Below are 15,679 nucleotides of genomic sequence, written 5' to 3'. Positions count from 1 at the left end.
TGAACTATAAAACATTCTGAGAGTAGAGTGGAATAGAGACTACTGTATTACACGATTGGTGCTAATGTGCCAAGTCAACACGTCTTAGCACAAAAGAAAACAAGACAGTACAGAACGATCCTATCCAATGTCGTGTTCAGTAGTGCACACTGTTTCAATACATTTTCTCCATTACAGAACACGACCCAGTTGTCTTAAATGCCGCCTCCCATGTCCTCTGCCTCTGACAATGTCAAGGCACCAAGCTAGCACAGCGGTTTCTCTTAATTGCCTTTGGCGACGTGTTCAAACACAGTACGGCTGCTTTGAAATGAGTCAATCAGTGCACAAAGTCACTCTGACATTACGGCCTGTGTTCCAACCAACCTCCAGCAAGGTCAATTCTCTCTGAAAAAGTGTAGTTACTGATGGTTCAACTGAAATGACGAGGTTTCCCCCCCCCCTAAAACCTACACTCAAAGTATAGTTATTTTCTCTGCAGATCTATGACTACCTGCAACTGCAGATAAAAGAGGCAAAACAAAGAGCTAAGTTCTGCTAAAATTCATAGAAAGCAGTGTTGAGCTCAATTTAACACCTCATGATATCGATCGGGAAGCAGAACAACAGATCTATGTTTTTGTGTCAAGCCCCGACACCCACCGAGACCGGGTTTGAAGGAGAATGCTGCATAAACAAAATGACTGGTCCTCATCAGGTCTGTTTATGTGCAGCAGCACTCTCTGAGAGAAGCTTACAGAAAGGTGTCGAAAAGTTATCGCACCCCCGGGCTGTGTGTGTGCTGTGCGTACACACTATGCACATGCATGCATTTGAGAGAGGTGTAGAAATACTTATTATGGGTGTGCTATAATGCATGTACAGTCTACACTGTAGCTGTGTGCAGTACATTTATTGAGAAGGCCGAGAGAGGGAGGGAAGGAGGAAGTGGGTCTGGAGCGGCGACATAAACAAGCGGGGTGTATCCACGGGGAGGTCGTGACCTCTAGTGCATCCTTCCTCTCTGCCCCGGCTGAGCCTCAGTCTGTGCTCCAAGGTGAAAACTGCCCGCCTGGCCTGCCTGCAGCTCTCTATCCTTTCGCTGCCTGCACTTGATGTGACGGTACAGTTAAATAATAACCTCGCTGCATGGGAACGGCTCAATCAGATGCACCGCTTGTGTCCCAAATAGCACCCTATACCCTATTTAGAACCCTATGGGCCGAGGTCAAAAGTAGTAGGGAATAGGGTGCCATTTGGGACACAACAAAATAAGACCACTCAGTGGGCTCTCACAGAGAAATATCTGCCTGGACAGGCTAACCGTGCATTAGGAGGGGGAGAACAGAGAACAGTATGGAGGCCGTAAGTGTTTTATGTTTTGCCAACACATAGGGCCACCCTAAGAGGTTCACAGCATACATCTAATGATAGGGATTAGACTCACACAAACAGCCTCTTTCTACAGTCCGTATCCTAACCTATGTTATATACAGGGAGCAAATGCAATACTGGTTAACAATAACTAAAGGTACAAAATTGCTTGTGTGAGCACACACCCAAACCCGAAACAGTGTAAAAATAGAGTAAGTGTAAAAAGTGAGAAAGGGAACAGAGAAAGAAAATGCTAATGTAGGCCTACTTTGAATGCATGACTCATAATAGATTTCAGTTCAGTTCTAGCACAGCGATGCATCTTTTGAAGTGACTAAATGACTTGTTCAACAGCAAAGGGCCTGTTCAGGTTCAGGATACGGCCGGGGCAGCTGAGAATAACTCCTCACTAACACCAGTCAGTCAGCAAATCAGCCAGCCAGTCGGTAAGAACAGAATGTCCCGAGTGATTCCCCTGCCATGTTGTTTGTCCCATCAGGCTCGCTCTCCCAGTCCCCCTGCCCTGACAAGCACAGCGCTGAGAGTGAAGACATGGGCATTCTGATCCTACCACAGCAGAAGCCTTTAAAGAGCGACTGCCTCTAAAAAACAACTAATCCCTTTGAAAACGGCCTGTGTGGCATCTAGTCAAACATGTATTCTAGTGTCAAAATGAACTTCAAAGTGTAAGTAGGATCATTTAAGTCATACAATCGGTCTCATCTAAAAAACATTTTTAAACCTCTGTGCATCATGAGCAAAATGAAGGTTGGGTTTGGATTACAACTATGTCAACAAATCATGCTCCCTTTTGTCAAGCTCCAAGTGCATATCACCCGTCCACCCACTTTGCGTCCCTTCATTGAATGGGGCTCCCTTGTTTCTGTTACATTATGTTACGTCGCCTCCAACACCTTCAAAGGATCGTGGTCGGCATGCCCTGCCAAAGGATCCTGTCCTGCGGAATAGGTGGTTGGAGTTCGTTGGTCCCCAGTGGTGGTGGTGAGTGAGTGTACCAGTAGGTAAATCATAGACTGCTGGTTATGCACTTGTTAGCTAGCAAGCTAGCTACCTAACCTTAGCCTACCTCAATACAACTCAGATGGCTTGGAAACACCATAACTTCAAAATCTGGCAAATAACGTTAATGAGCAGTAAAATGCTTCGTCATGATAGTGATGTCGCCAGATTGACTTTAGGTGCAGTATAACTTTAGCCAGTTAACATGAGCATTGCTAGTAACAGTAATGACAACATTGCCATCTCTCTAAAGTAAATTTGACGACATAATACGGCAAAGTTGTTTCCTACTAATCATTTGCCTACTTTAGCAATGTAATCGTATTTCCATGCCACTAAGTTAGTGCAATTCAGACGAAACCGCCACAGCCTCTGAGAGACACGAATAAATATGGGATGCATCTATGGTGGTACTAGCTAACTAATGTCTGACTACAACAGCAACCAACATGCAGCAACAGACTCAGACCGACCCAGGGACATAACAAAACATGTCACAGTAGGTTGCATAATGTAACAGCGTCACCAGCCTGAATCTAATCCAATCTGAAGCCAGTCAGTCTACATCCGTAAAGCATAGAATTAGCTTCCAAATGAGATTACGTTATTTCTCGAGCTATGTTGATAATTGAGGGATGATGACAATTGTTGACTTTTTCTGTTTGACAACGTGCACATTTGTGTGCCCGACTGATCCCCTGGTGATGAATGGATGCAGAGACCTACCAGAAAAGCAAAGGCGGGTATCATAGCATGTCCAGCAATGTGATTGAAATGGTTTAGCGACCTCCAAAGATAATTCCCATCAATGGGGCTCTGGTAAAGACCTCACCTCTTGCCTGCTAACCAACAATGATTGTTGGGGAGAACAGAATTAGGTAGGTTTAGTCTGACCTGTTCAAAATTCAACATAGTATATGTTTGTGTGTCAGATATCACCTATCCCTTACTGCCATTGGTAATAGAACAGTGACTGTGTGTATGCGTTTACACATGCATGAGATGCAGAGAGACGTGTCACTCAACACATCCCACTATAAGGTGATTACTAATACAGTACAGCACAAATGTTCACTAATAGCAACACCCGTTTCATTCCATGTGCCACTGATGACCTCTGCTTATTTCTACAGATGGACTGGAGATGCTTTTGCCAGACGGCAGCCTCAGTCGTTTGATGGGGAGACCATCATTGGGTAGGTTTTATCTGACCTGTTCAAACTTCAACATAGTACCTCTTTGTGGGTCACTGCCATTGGTAAAAAAAAAAAAAAAAAAAAAAAAAAAAAAAAAAAAAAAACAGTGACTACGTGTTTATGTGTTCACAGCAACATGTATGGAGCCAGCACGTGGAGGTTTGCAAGATGATCTGATTAAATTCAGACTGACAGATGGGCTTGATACTGATGTCTGTGAATGGAGAGAGACTTAGCACTCGGTATTAACATTTTACTAGACAACTTTTACTTGCATTGCCATGCATTATTGAATTGAATGGTATCAGTCAATATGGGGAGGGAGAAACGCCGTGTATTCTGCACCAGGATCATGGAACTCTTGTTGTATAGGGGACACTACACAGGAAGGTATGACCACTGACATGTTTGCCAAGGCAGCCCCATTACCACCAGACAAAAATGCTGATTGGCACAGTATCTGTATTACAATGACAAAGAAACATGAAAGGTGCACATTATATCAACAGAACACTGCTTCTATGGTATTATGTAAAGGGTTGTTTGTTCTACATGGACTTGCTACTACATTTGAAAGTTATCAAAACACTTATTTTTTTATATCAACATAAATTCAGCAATGGCATTCTTCTCATACTACTCTGTAGGCTACTGACCTATTCAAAGCTTCCTCCGGCATCTCACCATACATGGGCCTGTTGTTATTGAACTCAACCCGCAGGAGGTTTGTTTGTTGTGATTGAGTGGGGGGAAACAGCCCGCGGGCAAGGTTCTGACAGATGGGTGTCTTGGAGGTGTTAAGGACACACCCAAGAAACACCCACATTATACCACACCACTAAGCCAACTCACGTTTGGCTTATGTCATGGCCGCCAACATTTCTTCAGGAGCAAGCCAAGAAACAAAGCCAAATCAGCAGGTGCAGTTCCCCTTTAAGTGTATTCGGAAAGTATTCAGACCCCTTGACTTTTTCCACATTTTGTTGTTACAGCCTTATTCTAAAATATATAAAATATTTTTTCCTCCCTCAATCTACACACAATACCCTGTAATTACAAAGCAAAAACTGATTTGTAGAAGTTTGCAAATTTATATATAAAAAAGAAAGACCTTATTTAAATAAGCATTCAGGCCCTTTGCTATGAAACTTGAAATTGAGCTCAGGTGCATCCTGTTTCCATTGATCATCCTTGAGATGTTTCTACAACTTGATTGGAGTCCACCTGTGGTAAATTCAATTGATTGGACATGATTTGGAAAGGCATACACCTGTTTATAGAAGGTCCCAGAGTTGATAGCATATGTCAGAGCAAAAACCAAGACATGGGGTCAAAGGAATTGTCAGTAGTGCTCCGAGATAGAGAGTTTCTATGTGGAGACAGGAGAATCTTCCGGAAGGACAACCTTCTCTGCAGCACTCCACCAATCAGGCCTTTATGGTAGAGTGGCCAGACGGAAGACACTCCTCAGTAAAAGGCACATGACAGTCCACTTGGAGTTTGGCAAAAGGCACTTAAAGGACTCTGACCATGAGAAACAAGATTCTCTGGTCTGATGAAACAAAGAACTCTTTGGCTTGGATGCCAAGCATCACGTCTGGAGGAAGCAGGCTCCATCCCTAAGGTGAAGCATGATGGCAGCATCATGCTATGGGGATGTTTTTCAGCGGCAGGGACTGGGATACCAGGCAGGATTGAGGGAAAGATGAACAGAGCAAAGTACAGAGAGATCCTTGATGAAAACCGGCTCCAGAGCACTCAGGATCTCAGACTGGGGCAAATGTTCACCTTCCTATAGGACAATGACCCTAAGCACACAGCAAAGACAACGCAGGAGTGGCTTCGGGACGAGTCTCTGAATGTCCTTGAGTGGCCCGGATTGAACATCTCTGCAGAGACCTGAAAATAGCTGTACAGCGACATTCCCGATCCAACCTGACAAAGCTTGAGAGGATCTGCAAAGGAGAATGGGAGAAACTCCCCAAATACAGGTGTGCCAAACTTGTAGCGTCATTCCCAAGAATACTCTAGGCTGTAATCTCTGCCAAAGGTGCTTCAACAAAGTACTGAGTGAAAGGTCTGAACACTTATGGAAATGTGATCAGTTTTTTATTTTTAATACATTTGCAAAAATGTATAAAAAACTGTTTTTCCTTTTCATTATGGGGTCTTGTGTGTAGATTGATGGGGGGGGGACGGGACAATTTAACCCATTTTAGAATAAGGCTATAACGTAATAATAATAAGTCAAGAGGTCTGAATACTTTCCGAATGCACCGTCTATGGATGATTTATAAAGCTAGACACATTTAACAGTTAGGCTGTTGATTATAGACCAAATTAAGTTGTCGTTTCCTCTCTCCTCACTTTTCTTAGACAATTAAGGTAAGGGCCGTTTTCTCGTCTCTTAACTCAACTGCTGTCCCGCCACATTGTTCTATGTTAAGCACATAGCAACTAGGAAAAGGTGCCAATTCAACAGCGCACTGATGTTTAGGAACAGCAAATGGGAGAAACCACATTTGTTATAAAATTATATATATTTTTTTAGTTTTGCACCATTGTTCTTATGTAAATAACCATATACAATTTCAGTAGCACATGTCTTAGAGTGATGCACTGTGCCATCCCCACGGTCTCCACAATGGATTAGTCCACTAAGACAGGAGCAAATCAGACAGGTGTCTTGTACACAATGATAGTGTTTTTTCTTTTGCTACTGCTCGACTAAAGAAATCTCAGTCGAGCAACAGCCTATTGACCAAACAATCGACCAGTCGACTAAATGGGGTCAGGCCTAGATTAAATACATAAATTCTGGCATTTTTTCCCATAATGAGGCCAGTGTCTGAATTAATTTGTTGTGGCAGAGAGGAGGAAGTAGAACCATACAGGGACTTGAAAGTTTCTCAGAATTTAGCCACGATCCCAATCCGAATGAGCGGTTAAATAATATCAGATTTAGCCTTTCTGATTCGTCTTTCACAATGATTCCTCAGTTGCTTAAAAGCTTGCCAGTCTGGGCCAAAGCCTGTGTTCCTGGTCTTGATCCAAGCATCATCTCTTTTATGAATGACTGAAAATTCCAGAGTAAAACCAGGCATTCAATCTACCTTCAACCTTTAATTTTTTTTAAGGGAGCATGAATATCTACAATAGTATTGAAGTTCATCTGCAAAAAGGCTCAAAGCTAAATCAGGTTCAGGGATAGCTGAAATACAATCAAAGGTCACTAAAATAAAAAAGCTTGTTCACTGAAGGTTTTAAAGTTCCTCTTTGATGACACGAGGCTTAGATTTTTGTATTCTCACATTTGTAACACAAACAACTGGGCAATGGTCACTAATGTCTTGGGCGAAGACACCAGTAGAAACATATTTCTCTGGTATATTCGTTGAAATAAGACCAAATCAGAGTGGACTTTGAAGGATCTTTAGGGTTGGGCCGTGTAGACTTAGTCTCTAGCTGGATTAGGTTTAGATCATTGCATGCCTTTTACACTGAACAAAATATAAAAGCAACGTGTAAAGTGTTGGTCCCATGTTTCATGAGCTGAAATAAAAGATCCCAGAAATTGTCCATTTGCACAAAAAGCTTATTTCTTTCAAATTTTGTTTTACATTTTGGTTTTACATTTAAAAAGCATTTCTCCTTTGCCAAGATAATCCATCCACCTGACAGGTGTGGCATATCAAGAAAATGATTAAACAGCATGATCACCTTGTACTGGGGGACAATAAAAGGCCACTAAAATGTGTAGTTTTGTCACACAACACAATGCCACAGATGTCTCAAGTTTTGAGGGAGCGTGTAATTGGCATGCTGACTGCAGGAATGTCCTCCAGAGCTGTTGCCAGAGAATTGAATGTTAATTTCTCTACCATAAGCTGCCTCCAACGTTTTAGAGGATTTGGCAGTACGTCCAACGGGCTTCACAACTGCAGACCACATGTATAGTGTCGTGTGAGTGAGCAGTTTGCTGATGTCAACGTTGTGAACAGTCTCCCATGGTGGCGATGGGGTTATGGTATGGTCAGGCATAAGCTACGGACAATGAACACAATTGCATTTTATTGATGGCATTTGAATGCACAGAGATACCGTGACGAGATCTTGGAGGCCCATTGTCGTGCCATTCATCTGCCGCCATCACCTTATGTTTCAGCATGATAATGCACAGCCCCATGTCGCAAGGATCTGTAGTCCATGCAACCTATTATGTGACTTGTTGAGCACATTTTTATTCCTGAACTAATTTACTTGCCATAAGGGATTGAATACTTATTGGCAGAAAACATTTCAGATTTTCCTTTTAAATGAATTTGTACAAATTTCAAAAAACATCATTCCACTTTGACATTATAGGGCCTTGTGTGTTGGCCAGTGACCAACATATCAATTTAATACATTTTTAATGTAAAAGGGTGTGAATTATTTTTGAAACGCCTGGAAATACTTCAAGCCAATTGATGCTTTAATTTAGTCAAAATGAATATTTGGGAAAATATGACACATTCAAGGCTTTCATGTTGATGTTGTGGTAGAGTTTTTTGTCCACCTCCGTAACTACGGTAATGACAGGGCTGTACTTTCTTCCCCTCTGCATGCACTCACATACTGTAGTACACACGTGCGCGCACACACACACACTCTCTTTTGAAGACAATCAATGAGCTAATCATTCGCAGAGGGATGCATGTTCCCCAGACAAACATTTCTAAAATAAATACTTACTGCTCACCAAGATGAAATTAAACACATTCTAACCATCAGTTCCACTGTGAGCATATCGATATCATACAGTCCCTCTCCCATATCAAGATCTGTCTCTAACAAGCTTACAGAGAGACAGGGGAAAGCACTGACACTACAAAAAAAACTGGGCTTGTTCTGCCCTCCCTCTGCTCCTCTTCCCGAGCCTCTCTCTGACCACAGTCCCCTTTTCTCTTCCTGCAATATAAACAGGGAGCTATTCAAAGCTCCCCACGACACCACTCGCATCATGGAAATTTAGCCTGAGCACCTCGGATGCTGCAGCTCAGCCAACATTCCAGGCCGTAGTATTAGTCCCTGTTCGCTCCCTTGCCCTGGGGAAAGCAGGACGCTCGATAAATACGCACGGCACAGCCCCGGTAGGTTTCTCCTGCAAGGGTGAGACTGGGTTGTATTCATTAGGGCACATTGTAGCAAAACGTTTAATTACAAAATGTGAACACCTGCGTTTGTTATTGACAGTTCAGGTCGTATCTCCCAGTTTGTCTGTTTTCTACCATTTGGTGCCAAATTAATATGACGGTATAGATCCTGGAATACCAAGCCGAAGCATACGAGGACTGTCTGTCATCATGGCAGACAAAACCATGACAAACTAGGCTAAATGCTGAGACTGACACTGAAGAAATGTAGAAGTTGTTGTAAGATGACGTCCTCCAAAGGGACACCACATGCCTCCATCAACTGACGTTCAGAAGATGTCATGTTAAAATAACTGGTTTTGATAACTGCCAGGAGATATAATCAAAACATTTTGGTCTTTCATACTCTGAACTTGATGCTCTCGAACAAAAAACAGGAAAGGAAGTTGGTGCCGTTTTCGTTTAAACTAAATCAACATGACCGCTTACAAAACAGATTAATTTCTCAAATGATTATCCAAATCCGAAGAGTAGATGTTTAACAGTCAGTCTGAGGCTTGTAATGCTGCCAGGCCTGTCTTTTTGGGTCTGTGTGTAGACTTTAGTTCCACATAGAACTAACACAGTAAACAACAGGAAATGAGTCTCTACAATATTTGGTGAATCAATACAATAGCTTTGAGCAACACTGACAGACCAGGAGTGTATTCGTTAGTGCACACTATTAAGCAAAATTGGGATCCTTAATGTTAAGAAAAATCCCTAACCAAAAATATATTGGGCATAGATGCAGAAAGAAACAGCATAGTGGGTCAATTTCCAAAACAACTAAGAGCGATGAAGCGCAAGGCTCAACTTATCTCAATATCCTAGCATATTCATTGATAATAGGCCCTGCTTTATTGAAGTTGTGAGACATAGCATCCCAAGAAATTGCGAGATACAGCATTTCCAGCTTTTGATTGCTGATAAGACAGGCCTAGTACACGGTTCTGACTGTCTGCCTGGTGGCCGATATGCCTTTACTGTGCCCCTCCCCTCTCTCTCAGTCCCTCGCTAGCTTGCTATGAAAGATGCAAGTATTTTGTTTTCTCGGAAGTTGTTCCCAAAATACTGAATCTTAGGAGACGATTCTTAGGAGTCGATTTCTCCACCCCTACTTCGTCGTCGTTAACAGTTGGAAAATGGCAGAGAAAGGCAAGTGACAGCAGCAAAGTCCTGTATGGTAATACTTTGAGAAGTTAAATGAGAATTAAATGCAAACTTTCCAAGGTGAAATTGAGGTACAGTAATTGTAGTACAGGTGCAATGCTTAACGCTCTGAATTCACGTTGAATTCTATGAATGTTTCTTATCGCTTTAACTGAAAACCGATAATAAAATGGCAGTTGAAACTTATTTTTTAAATGGTCTATTTGGAACATCCCTATACACCATAGCAAACACAGCAAAAGTTTTTCAACAGAACACATTATGCAACAAAAACAACAGTTTCTTATTGCTCAAGTTGAATGTTTTCGGAAATTTGCTTTCTATTGAATACACCCCTACTGATGGTGATGTCATGTGGCCATTTCAGTGACTGACGATGACGGCATGAAATCTGAGAGGATAAGGGTCATTAACAGGTCAGTGTGACATCAGATGCGATGCTTACCTGCAGTACGAACTTCTGATCAATGTAGCGCTTGGCGATGCTGGGCTGAAAGTCTGGGTTCTCCAAGAATCGTAGAAGGAACTCATAGACAAGCTGGAAAAAGTAAATAAAATACAAATCTATGAAAAGGTACATGAATTGTACATAAAGCTCATACTAACAGGTATAAAACATACATAAAGAAAAGCTAAGAAGAGGTCAAATTAAAGTGACATGGTTTTACCTGTATGTGTGGCCATGAGGCTTCTAGAGTGGGCTCGTCCTCCTCTGGGTCAAAATCGGGGTTGTCACTAGGCGGAAGAGTCCGCAAAATGTTGGTGCAGATCTGTGAACAAGAAGACATATAATGAATACACTAAAACTGCAAAAAGGGACACGAAAGCACTGCCAAAGGGAAAACTTTCACCCACTCTCTATGGCAAGCAGACCTTTTTGGATTTGGTGAGCTACATGAAATTCAAAGATTATACAGGTGTTTGAGGTATTAGACTGTTTATCCATTAGGTTTCCACTCATACAATACATAATGAAAGAAGAACCAGAATGGTCTTTCCTAAGATATTTCATGTCTAATGCAGTTTGGCTAGCTGTTACAGTCAAACTAAAGTCTAATTAAGCAATAAGGCCCGAGGGTTGTGGTATATTCAAGCAATAGGGATGTAAGGATTCACCGATATGCAAGGGTTTCCTAGTCGATCACCAAACACTTCTGTAAAAAGTTTTGCACAGTTTGGGGTAGGTGCGCTTGATTCAGCTGCCCTGTACGCTGGGCAGTTTAAGTGTTCATTCTGAACCATATAATGAGTCTGAAGGTACAAACTCCAGCTATCATGCAGGCCCGGAGAGAAAAGCAAGTGTACCTATAGGCCTACGGCTGGCCAATCAAATAGCTCAGATCACTGTGTCTGCAGCTTTCACTAGCCCACAGCGAAATTGATAGTCGTCTACTGTGTAAAAAAAAAAAAAAAACACGACTAGTGACTGTCAACAAATACAGCAAAGAGCTGCTGTTTTTATGAGTTCATGTTTAAGATTTTATTCAGCACTGTCAACACTTTATAAGCCATAAAACACCATCTCGCTAGCCACTCACGCTATCGATAGACTTGCGTTGTTATTAGCAGCGCGTTTCTAATATCGAGGAGTATTTCACGCTCTGTGATCATACGAGTAACAACAGTAATACTGAAGTGTGACATGACTCATCTCTCCCTCCCTCCTCCGAGACTGATCAGAAGCATCCGATGGTCAATGTAGCGCTTGGCGATGCTGGGCTGCATCAGATGCAGTCCAGTAAAAAGAAAAGTATAAAATAAAATAGACGCAAATGATTTCAATTATGCCTCACAAGTAATAAAACACATTCTATATTACCAGGGTGATCATATATAATTTTACAATGGTCAGAAAATAACAACATTGGCAGGGCAACTCAAGAATAACTTACTTATATGCCGTGATAATGTATTGAGCCTATAGCCTACTGCACAAACCTCATTGCTACAGAACTGTTTTTAATATGTTATTGTTGCATAGGTTTACATTTTTTTTTAAGCATCATGTTTAAAAAAAATCTGAGCGTTAGATCTCAGCCTGTCTTTTGGTTCAGAAAGTGATCTCGGCTCAGAAAAGGTTGGTGATCACAGGTCTAAACCATTTGATTATGAGGAGATGGGTGAAATCCAAAGTTGTGTTATAAATTCATTGGCTATGTCATAGCAAATTTTTAAAAATAAATATTGATAAATTACTAGCTCGAACACTTTTCATCTGAAAAAATGACAAATTAATTAGTGGGTGATGAGATCATCACATGGATTCGTTCCCCGAATCAAACTGAATCGTTTCAAACTAAAACGTCTAGTTTCTGTATCGTATCGGACTTCGATACGTATCGAATCGTCTTGATGGCCTTTCAGTATATAGTACCTGCTGAGAACGTTGCCGGAGTCCACTTTTGCATGTCAACCTGCAAGGTGCGCAAACATAAGCATCAACCCTTGATAAATAGTTAATAAACTATTGTAAAGGATTATTTGCATAAAGAAATATATTAATGACAAGATAAAAAAAAAAAAACATTTGTTGATTGTATTGGACACTATATTGTGTGCCCTTATACCTGTGCCTTTACGCATTAATCAAATCTGGCTTATTTTTATGTATTGGGTCCACAGCACAGGTTCAGGGTTTTGCCCCACAAACAAATTGGTTGCACTGCAGTTTTCATGGGCCTTGTTTTGTGTACACCTGCCGACTTGACATTGTGTCTTATTTTTCCCGAGTGGGAGCTGTGGTGCTTGGGGAAGCGGGAGAGCAGGTCTCAGTTGGCTCAGTTCTGGTTTAACTGCGACGAGGCTCAGGCATCACAGGCGGATGCTCGAAGTCAACGTAGGAATCAGATAAAGAAGAATCGATTTCAAGCTCAATATCCGATCCTCCATCTGACTCCAATCCATCTAAATTCTGCAGCATTTGCAATGCGGTCAGTGTGTCCATTAGTTTGGTTCGGCTTGCTATTGTGAACTACACACAATGTATGTTGTTCTCAGTGTCTGATTTGACTCTCTGAGGGGAGATTATATAGGCTACCATTTCCTGGCTTTCATAATAAATTAATTAGAGCGCCTGCCCACTTCTCTTTATCGTTACACTATTGTTCTAAATTCAATCATCCTCTTCACCCTCCATTTAGATCAATCAAATGTAAAATCCCCCTCTTCATCATTCAGTTCATTGAAGTCACATGCCCCATAATCAGTTTCTATTTGGTTTACCGCCCATTCATCCATAGACGACAAAATAGCATATTTGAATTGTATGTTTATTGTGTAAATAGTGTTTGCTTTTAGTAGCCAGAGCAATCAATGCCTCTGTGCGAGTGGTCATGTGCTGACTGCAGGAATTTCGCATTATGAAAAGTGTATGCTAAAATATGAAAATACTACATGTAATTTCTCAAAATAGATATCTATCTTATCTCTATATTGTTTTATGTCCTATGGATTTGAGAAAAAACATGGCGTTCAACTTAAAAGTGAGTGTCGGGTAGCCTTCATTCTTGCCTAGCTGACGTGATGCTGTGCAATTTTCCTTATTTTTTTACCTATTTTTTTCTCTGGCCTCAATTGATTTAGCCAGATAACTAATGATTAGCATTAGCGGCTAACACCATTTATTTTAGACACTTCCTAAGAAAAGACAAATTGTTTGCAGACATTACGATGCATAAACTAATAAACTCAGCAAAAAAAGAAACGTCCCTTTTTCAGGACCCTGTCTTTCAAAGATAATTCGTAATAATCCAAATAACTTCACAAATCTTCATTGTAAAGGGTTTAAACACTGTTTCCCATGCTTGTTCAATGAACCATAAAAAATGTATGAACATGCACCTGTGGAACGGTTATTAAGACACTAACAGCTTACAGACGGTAGGCAATTAAGGTCACAGTTATGAAAACTTAGGACACTAAAGAGGCCTTTCTATGGACTCTGGAAACACACCAAAAGAAAGATGCCCAGGGTCCCTGCTCATCTGCGTGAACGTGCCTTAGGCATGCTGCAAGGAGACATGAGGACTGCAGATGTGAACAGGGCAATAAATTGCAATGTCTGTACTGCGAGACGCCTAAAACAGCACTACAGGGAGACAGGACGGACAGCTGATCGTAGTGGCAGACCACATGTAACACCTGCACAGGATCGGTACCTCCAAACATCACACCTGTGAGCCAGGTACAGGATGGCAACAACAACTGCCTGAGTTACACCAGGAACGCACAATCCCTCCATCAGTGCTCAGACTGTCCGCAATAGGCTGAGAGAGGCTGGAATGAGGACTTGTAGGCCTGTTGTAAGGCAGGTTGTCCGGACCTCTGGCAGTCTCTATGGGGGTGCCAGAGGGTTCAATTCTCGGGCCGACTCCTTTCTCTGTATATATCAATGATGTCGCTCTTGCTGCTGGTGATTCTCTGATCCACCTCTACGAAGACGACACCATTCTTGTATACTTCTTGCCCTTCTTTGGACACTGTGTTAACAAACCTCCAGACGAGCTTCAATGCCATACAACACTCCTTCCGTGGCCTCCAACTGCTCTTAAATACAAATAAAACTAAATGCATGCTCTTCAACCGACCGCTGCCTGCACCCGCCAGCCCATGTAGCATCACTACTCTGGACGGTCCTGACTTAGAATATGTGGAAAATTACAAAATACCTAGGTTCTGGTTAGACTGTAAACTCAACTTCCAGACTCACATTAAGCATCTCCAATCTAGAATTGGCTTCCTATTTCACAACAAAGCCTCATTCACTTATGCTGCTAAACATACCCTCCTGACTATCCTACCGATTTTGACTTCGGTGATGTCATTTACAAAATGACTCCAACACTCTACTCAGCAAATTGGATGTAGTCTATCACAGTGCCAACCGTTTTGTCACCAAAGCCCCATATACTACCCACCACTGCGACCTGTATGCTCTCGTTGGCTGGCCCTCATTTCATATTCGTTGCCAAACCCACTGGCTCTAGGTCATCTACAGTTGAAGTCAGAAGTTTACATAAACTTAGGTTGGAGTAATTAAAACTCATTTTAACCACTCCACAAATGTATTGTTAACAAACTATAGTTTTGGCAGGTCAGTTAGGACATCTACTTTGTGCATGACAAGTAATTTTTCCAACAACTGTTTACATACAGACAGATTATTTCACTTATAATTCACTTACAATTCCAGTGGGTTTACATACACTAAGATAACTGTGCCATTAAACAGCTTGGAAAATTCCAGAAAATTATGTCATGGCTTTATAAGCTTCTCATAGGCTAATTGACATAATTTGAGTCAATTGGAGGTGTACCTGTGGATGTATTTCAAGGCCTACCTTCAAACTCAGTGCCTCTTTGCTTGACATCATTGGAAAAATCTGAAGAAATCAGCCAAGTCCTCAGAAAGAAATTGTAGACCTACCCAAGTCTGGTTCATCCTTGGTAGCAATTTTCAAATGCCTGAAGGTACCACGTTCATCTGTACAAAAACAGTACGCTAGTATAAACACCATGGGACCACGCAGCCATCATACCGCTCAGGAAGGAGATGCGTTCTGTCTCCTAAAGATGAACGTACTTTGGTGCGAAAAGTGCAAATCAATCCCAGAACAGCAGCAAAGGACCTTGTCAAGATGCTGGAGAAAACGGGTACAAAAGTATCTATATCCACAGTAAAACAAGTCCTATATTGACATAACCTGAAAGGCCGCTCAGCAAGGAAGAAGCCACTGCTCCAAAACCGCCATAAAAAAAGCCAGA

At 41.7% G+C, this 15,679-nt stretch overlaps 1 protein-coding gene across 2 annotated transcripts in view; it reads right to left on the bottom strand.

Annotated features, from left to right (window-relative positions):
• LOC110522027 (serine/threonine-protein phosphatase 2A 56 kDa regulatory subunit alpha isoform) overlaps window positions 1-15,679 on the bottom strand; it is a 135,230-nt gene that overhangs the window by 20,513 nt on the left and 99,038 nt on the right. For both annotated transcript variants that reach the window (XM_090232370.1, XM_021600089.3), the window contains 2 exons: window positions 10,585-10,686; window positions 10,362-10,454 (listed from right to left, as the gene is read on the bottom strand). In XM_090232370.1, the coding sequence (XP_090088496.1) occupies window positions 10,362-10,454; window positions 10,585-10,686 (195 nt within the window). The remainder of the gene's footprint in view (window positions 1-10,361; window positions 10,455-10,584; window positions 10,687-15,679) is intronic.

The sequence above is a fragment of the Oncorhynchus mykiss genome, chromosome 4 (assembly GCF_057628025.1).
Source record: "Oncorhynchus mykiss isolate SJ-2025 chromosome 4, ASM5762802v1, whole genome shotgun sequence".
Classification (NCBI taxonomy): Eukaryota; Metazoa; Chordata; class Actinopteri; order Salmoniformes; family Salmonidae; genus Oncorhynchus; species Oncorhynchus mykiss.
Note: the sequence above shows the minus strand (reverse complement) of the source record. Positions and strands in the feature narration are given on the sequence as shown.